The 7,941-nt window shown below is 38.7% G+C and overlaps 1 protein-coding gene across 1 annotated transcript; it reads left to right on the top strand.

Annotated features, from left to right (window-relative positions):
- Nucleotides 1-623: 623 nt before the first annotated feature.
- On the top strand, nt 624-7,582 carry LOC132103099 (FAST kinase domain-containing protein 4-like). The gene is given in 13 exon segments (XM_059507922.1): nt 624-726; nt 1,204-1,683; nt 1,765-1,823; nt 1,825-1,944; nt 2,715-2,859; nt 3,000-3,174; nt 3,273-3,430; nt 3,575-3,685; nt 3,789-3,933; nt 4,837-5,079; nt 5,224-5,335; nt 5,420-5,534; nt 6,366-7,582. Coding segments are annotated over 12 exon segments (1,893 nt in total). The 5' UTR covers nt 624-726; nt 1,204-1,275; the 3' UTR covers nt 6,468-7,582.
- Nucleotides 7,583-7,941: the final 359 nt, after the last annotated feature.

Here is a 7,941-nt window from a genome sequence, read left to right as displayed (position 1 = left end):
CAGCTGGTTGAGGTTGATATGAGATTTAGGAAGTAATTAATAAATAAGGCAATACTTTTTAGTGTAAGTAATTAATAATCTAATTACACTGTTGAATATGTAATTAGCAATTAATTACTTTTTAGAGCAATTTCTCCAACAATGATTATTAAAAATTAATTAAAAGGATAAAAAAATATTTTAAAAAATGTACTTTACTGCACATTTGAAGTGGTTTACTGCTTAATTCAGATGCAGACAAACTGGTATTACTAGTTGTTTTAATTAATTTATTTATTTTCCCCACCAGCTTTTGTTTCTTTTGTCACCAAATTCACACAGCAGGTTTTTCCAAAGTAACTGAAAGTATTTAAGTGTACAAGTAAAAAAAAAATGTGTATATATATGTGTGTGTGTGTGTGTGTGTGTGTGTGTGTGTGTGTGTGTGTGTGTGTGTGTGTGTGTGTAAAATGACAAAAATACATAAGTAATGTGATTACTAGCTGGGAAAATTTAAATAAAAGTATTAACCAGAATTTTTTCCATCCACTTTGCATTATCTCATCTGAACCCCCAGTCAACAAGGCTCAGTTTCTCTTTGCAATTCATAGGCATGCCGACCAATCACAATGCGCTTTCGAAATCACGTGTTGCCGGTTCACTGACGCAAAAACTCCGCGACTCCTGCTCTTTCCTCCATGTGAATGTCGCCGTCGCTGCTGTTCTCATAAAAGCTGGTTTGACAAGGTAAGAGAAGGCAATATATGGTTTATCGGTGGTGACAGCGCAGTCCTGTTCAGTTTCGCTAAAACATGTTTATTAAACTGTATTGGTGTTTACTGGGTTGCCGAAAAGTCTTGCTTGATAATGTTGACAGTTTCATAAGCGCTTCGCGTCGCCTGCCCAAATCGGCAAGGTCAGAATAGACTTTAACCCATTATAGACAGCCAGGTAATTCAGACATTTGACATCTCTTTATACGGTGGCTAGATTCAGTATATTTGGGGAGTGTTGAAGTTAAGTGCTATTCTTTTGAAAGCAACAGTACTAGTAAAATAAATACAAAACAAAATACAAAATTGTAAATGCTTTTTTAAATGCTTTGTTAAAGGCAAAACACTACCACATAAATAATATTTTAACATTTATATCTGACTGGTGCTATTTTTTTATATAAGTTTGGGCTGAGTCTTTTCTTATATGTGCTGTGTGATTGATTCCTAGGTGCACTGCTCAGGTGAGGTGTGGGGCAGATGCTTTGACTGGTTGTTGAATACAGGAAATCCTCTTTTCAAAATGACCACCAGGCTGCTGTGCAGATGGGCGCGATTGTTTCCTCGCTGTCCTCAGGCTGCTACAGCCTCATCCCGACTACAGACCTCCACAGTCCACCAGACTGAACCGATGTGCCAGATGTCCCTGTCTTGGATCCGTCCTTCTGCTAGACACCTCTGTCAGAGCAGTGAACTAGCTAGGATGGAGGAGACGACGACATTGCCATATGAGCAAACACAACTAGTTCGACTTGTTGAAAAGGCATCCACCCCAGAGGAAGTGCTTCAGTTGTGGGCAGAGCATGGTGGATCTGCCGGCGATGCTGCCAGGTGTCTTGTCCAGCTGAACCTGCGGGTCATGGAGAAGGGTGGCAAAGGGATCCTACAGGATCCGCGGTGCGTGAGCATGCTGGAGACAGTTCACTCTCAGGTAGCCAAGACTGAATGGAAAGTCTGCTTGTCACTGATATTGAGATGGCAGAAGATTATCTTTGTTGTTGTTCTCTCACAGGTGTCCTCGGTGTGGAATGGTTCTCTGGTGGGACTTCTGCGTGCTCTTACTATGTTGGGTTCCGTCTGATGCCCCTCTACTCTGCTCCATTCAGAATGAAGTGCTCTGGAGGATCCGGCGTCTCACTTACCGGCACCTGGCATACCTGATGGACTGGGTAGCCTTTCAACAAAGACGAGGGTGGGATTCACATGCTTGACAAAGCTTGATTCCTAATTATAGTCATTACTACCGCAACAAAATTTAAAATTGAACCTTCAAAAAACTACTTTTACATTTTATCCCAGTCTTAGTTTAGATATTTTAGAATGTATTGGATTTTACTAAATTAAATTACTCTGATCTATTACTGTTAAAAAGTTTGGGTCTATAAGATATTTTCTATAAGTTTTATTTAGTGAGGATGCATTAAATTGATCAAAACTGATTGTAACGCCTTTTACATTGGGGGAAAAAAATGCAATTAAATGCTTCTCTTTTAACTTTTTCTCAGAGAATCCTAAAATCGGTATAATGGCAACACAACTGTTTACAGTATTGATAATAAGTGTTTCTTGAGCATCAAATCAGCATATTAGAATGATTTCTGAAGGATCTCGTAACACTGGAGTATGACTTTTAGAGACTGGCGTAATGCTGCTGAAAATTCAGCTTTGGCATCACAATACAGTAAATTACATTTTAAAATATATTAAGTTATTTTAAATTGTAATCATTTTCACTATATTATTGTTTTTACTGTATTAGCCTTACTGAGCATAAGAGACTTCTTACAAAAAAAAATCAACCCCAAACGTAAGTATTTCTATGCGTTTGCTTTGAATGAACGAATATGAATTAATATCTATATCAGTCATTTTTTCTTAAAAGTTTCTTAAGTTCTTAATGCTGCAGTTGGTCCAGTAAGTAGCTGGTCTGTTCTCATAATGCTGTTGTTCATGTTGTAATAGGTATGAAAATGAAGCACTTACCAAAGCCCTGCTGAAACAGCTGGAGCTGCGCTGGACAGAGCTGTGTGACAGTCGTACCGTCAGCATTCTCATGGGCCGTGCTTCACTCTTCACCCCCTCTCTCTTGGACAAACTGGAGGACAAAGTGAGTGCACACACACACACACACACACACACACACACAAACACCTTTAGCCACCTACACGCTTTTGAAATTTGCTTCATGTTGTATTAGGTTTGTGTAACTTGATGGTCTAGCACTGAACAGTATCTTGTGTTTTCTAGGCTCTGGAGTTGGCAGAGAGCTTCAGCGCTGAGGATATCCGGAGGGTGGCCTTTGCACTGGCCTCTCAAAACAGACGAGCCGTTCCTTTATTACGTGCTCTCTCATACCACCTGAACCAGAAACCCTCTTTTGAACTAAAAACACCATTGCTGCTTGACATTGCATATGTTTATGGTCAGTGAAATTTTTTTCAGTTAACCTCATAAAACTGATTCTTGCCTTGACTTGAATAAATAAATCTAATTGTGTTCTTGTCTTTCTCTAAATCAAAGGTAAGCTGAATTTTCACCAGACACAAGTGCTCCAGAGAATAGCGGCAGAGCTGTTGCCTAGGTTATCAGAACTGAGTTCCCTCGACGTCACCCGCTGTGCCAAGTCTCTAGCCTTTCTCAAGTGGCTCCACTTGCCTATGTTTGAAGGCTTTGCTCAGGTTTGGAATCATTTTTTATCAGATCAGCACGAAGAAAATTATACCTTCCCTGAAGGAAACCTTTTATTTAGTTTGATTTCAATCGTCTTTCACCAGTCTATGTCTACATATTTATTCTTTTTTTCACTCTCTGTTGTTTTTCAGCACTATGTGAGTAACAGTGAAAACTACAGCACTCTGCAGGTGTGTAATCTCCTCATGTCTTTCGCCAAACTCAACTTCCAACTCGGTAAAGGAGAGGAGTTTTACCAAAAGGTAACCAGTTTGTAATATTGTATTATTATTATCCTTGATTAAATGCAATGGAGAATGTGTATGTATGTGCATGTACCTATTATGTTTTATTGTGTGGCTATAGGTACACAAAGCTTTGGAAGGTTCCTTTCAGAATTTAGAGCCATTCCTGAAAACAGACGTGGTCTGGTCGCTGTGTGTGCTGAACCAGGCCAATCCTTATTACATCTCCTCTGTTGCCCAGTATGACTTTCTGAAGAAACTTACAGGTGCGTAGGCATGAATATGATAAAAATATTCTGAAAAAGCTGTACTCCATTTTGGGACAACTGCTGAATTCACATTTCTTATGTCGCACTTTGATCATTTGCTGATCTCACCCGAGACACATGGTGGCAGTATAACCTCATTGTCCAGTGTCTGTTTTTACTTTGTCATTAGAGGCAGATTTAACATACAATACCCTTCAAACGTTTGTGGCTGTAAGATTTTTTTAAAAACCATTTTATTCACCAAGAACACATTAGCATTTTTAATTGTCATTTCTATTCCAAATAATGCTGTTTTGAACTTTCTATTCATCAAAGAATCCTAAAAAAAAAAAACAGTATTCTGGTTTGCATATAAATATTATGCAGCACAATTAATTAACATTAATAAAAATAATAAATATTTCTTTAGCATTAAATCAGCATATTAAATTGAAGGATCATGTGATACTGAATACTGGAGTAATGGCTGCTGAAAATTCAGCTTTGTCATCACAGGAATACATCTCATTTTAAAATGTATAAAAAGTAGAATAGATTGTAATATTTCACAATATTGCTGTTTTACTGTCATTTGATTAAATGCAGATTTGGTGAGTGTAAGAGACTTCTTTCAAAAACACTTTAAGGACTTGTCAACCCCAAACCTTTGAAATGGTACTGTACTATAAGGAATAGTTCACCCCAAAATGAAAATACTCTCATTATTTATTCACCCTCATGTAGATTTAAACTTGTATGCTGTAATTTTTTTTCCATGGATCACATAAGCACAAATGTCAATCAACATAAATTTTTTTATTTTATTTTATTTCATACAAGGATATTTCATAGTGACCAAGCACTATAGTCAGTCTGCAGTTGTATGATGTCATGATAACGTTTTCCTGACCTATCCAGCAGGAGGCATTGTGGATCGGACTGAGACCTATCGGCTGAAATTGCTCCATATCTCTGCCTTTATTCAGCTGGAGCCTCTAGGAATCACTACCGAATCCCCCACTGTGCTGCTGCCAGCCCCCCAGACCAAAGTGGAGGTCAGCACCCCTCTGCAGAGCAGCCTTCACACAGCCCTCCAGAGCCTGACAAACGGCCGGACACAGGCCCTCCGCACTGCTGTCAAAACCATATACGGATGGACAATAGGTGAGTAGCAACTGTGAAGTTAAGTACTTTTTCCAAGGTAACAGAGGGCATATTTGATTCCCATTCATGGATCATGAATCCTTAAGCAGGAGTCTTACATAATCTCCTGTTAATATGTGAATCTGTTTTTTGTTTTCACCACAGATGGAGAGCTTATGGTAGATTCAGAAAATAAGCCTATTGATTTGGAGAACTTGAAAGCCCCTCATTTACCCGGAGGTGGTGAACGTGATGCCTTACCTGCAGGGGCACGGAGGTGAGTGTTAAAGTGAAAGCCTTGTCCTAAGTTCACATACAGAGATGATTCCTAAATTTGTCAGTTGTGTATGTCTATTTCCAGGATAGCATTTGTGGCTTGGGAGTTTCCTAACTTTTGTCTCAGGAGCAAGGATCTGCTGGGCCGCTTTGCCATGCAGAAACGTCACCTACAGCTGGCTGGGTTCATAGTGGTGGAGGTGAGACAGAGTGAAAAATCATTCTTAAAGTGACTCCAATGCTACCTTTCCTCTGTGTCAACAACGTTTTATCTGTGGAGTGAACTTCACGATTCTCATTGAATTAAGATCCATTTACACAAAAAACAGCAACAACCGTTAACGTTCTGTTTATTATAAGCACTCACTGCAGTTTATGACGCTTGCCACTTTAATCTTTCAAGCTGTTTGATGTTGAGTATATTCTGATGGAAAATGGAAAGAAACTGATTAGCTGTATTCCTGTTGTCACAGCTATTACATGGCAGGCATTCCCCCTGGCTTTGGGTTATAAATAGCGTCAGTAAAGACAGAACTGTGGAAAAGGACTCAGGCTCTGTCTGCAGCATGTAGGCCAATCCTGTTAGCCCTATGGCTCCTGGGGTACAGTTTGATAGAGTAGGCTGGACTCGTCTTGACTTCCAACTGAGCACAGGGCTGACATAATCCTCTTGCCATTTGATGCGCTAGCTGACAACAGCCATTTTAATACACCAGAGTTCATAAAACTTTTCCACTTTCTGAGATTGATTTTGCGTTCCAATTCCATTGTCAGTTATGTAGTAGTTTATGAAGCACAGTTTACACAGAAGTCATTTTCAAACCAATAGCAGCTTACTGTTGGCCAGTCCAGTAAATCCTAGGTTATGAACAAGTTTAGCCTGTTCTGGAATCTTTTACCCTTAAATTTTGTATTCCATTGATTGCCACTGAAATAACTTGCCAGAAAACATTAAATGTTGACCACACCTTCACTCTATATATCTGTATACAGATGAGTCACAACCACACCCCTTACGTGTTCCCTTACAGGTGCCTTACTTTGAATGGCTGGAACTGAAGTCCGACTGGCAGAAAGTGGCTTACTTGAAAGACAAATTAGGGAAGGCAGTGGCTGAGGACATGGCTAAATGAGCCGTCAAGCCTGTCAGTAACTTAAAATGCTTTTGACACAGGCTGCTCATAGACATCAACAGCGCCAGACAATAACATCACTTACAGGTGAGGGAATGACATCGATATCAAGTACTACATATACACACAACAGAGAGATTGCCGCAGCATCCTCAAGTCCCATAACCCACCTGAACATCAGAGTGGAAATCAAATGCGTCTGGAAACTGTGATCAATCTCTGCAGGAACAGAAAGCAGAGCCTCCAGAAATCAGCAGATGCTCGGAAGCAACAGAGTTGTGTATCCACTGCCTTCCCAAACAAGAAACACTGAGCCAAAGAGTTAGGCATATGTTATAAACCAAAGCTTGACTGATCTGAAGAGGCATAAGCAGTGTTCACCACAGGGGGAAACTAAATAATCAGAGCTTTGTGTTAATTGTCCACATCCTCACAAACAAATGGATGTTCATACTCTCTCCTTCCACTTATAATAAATACATAAACCTTCTGTTTTTGATGCAGTTGCCTAGACAACACATGGGGCTTTCCTTGCTGCCATGGAGACTGTTATGTTCAGAATATTTATGGCGAAAGGAATTGAAAGTTCAATACTTAAAAAGTACTTTTATTACACTTAGAAAATGTAAAATAACTTCTTGCTTCACCTAATATCTGAGCATATGTAAATATGCTTGTGATTTAATGAAATATATGTAAAACAAGGCGCTATGTAAGATTACATATTGGATTTTAATATTTTTCTTTAAATATTTATTTTGGAAAGGTTGTCATTGCATTTTGGTTATGTTGCAGACCTGTTATTTGCTGTTGCGTAAGCCTGACTTGTCAGTCTTCATGGAGAATAGACCTTCCTGTTGAAATCTCGAAAGCTTTTGTGCAGAGCATGGATTTGTCATTTAGACTTTCACCTCAGTTTTGCAATGTGTGGTATCAATAATAAAAACTAATCTCATAATTTCACCAAAGAGCATATGGTGACTTATTGCTGTATTTTGCTGAATGTGGTTTGTTAATGTTGGCTGTCTGTCTGCAGTCATGCTGTGATGTTCTAGATCTCAAAATATTTTGTGCAATGAGCATAGAATTCTGATGAAATAAAATTCGGATAAATGTAGTCCTCAGTTTATTTTTCTATCAGTTACTATGATTTTAGACTTTATAAACACAATGAGGTATGGTTTGTTGTGGTGCTGCGCAAATCTCCTGCTATGGATCAGAATCTAATAAATGTCTTTTTAATAATAAGCTGCCTATTATCGATTAACAAGAAACATATAAGGTTATCTGACCTTAGCTCAAATGCGGGGTTATTTTTATTTTATTTTTTTTACTACTAAAACTGAAGTCATGTTTCCCTCATGTTCACAGCAGGGTAAACACAAGGGTGGTTTATCAAATTAAATATGAATGTTCAATGTTCTTCTTAATTATATCTATTGATTTAGAATTTGGAGCCTAACGATATGAAGCT

Source organism: Carassius carassius, chromosome 24, assembly GCF_963082965.1.
Source record: "Carassius carassius chromosome 24, fCarCar2.1, whole genome shotgun sequence".
NCBI classification, from domain to species: domain Eukaryota; kingdom Metazoa; phylum Chordata; class Actinopteri; order Cypriniformes; family Cyprinidae; genus Carassius; species Carassius carassius.
The sequence above is the reverse complement of the archived record's forward strand: the minus strand, read 5'-3'. Positions and strand labels throughout refer to the sequence as shown.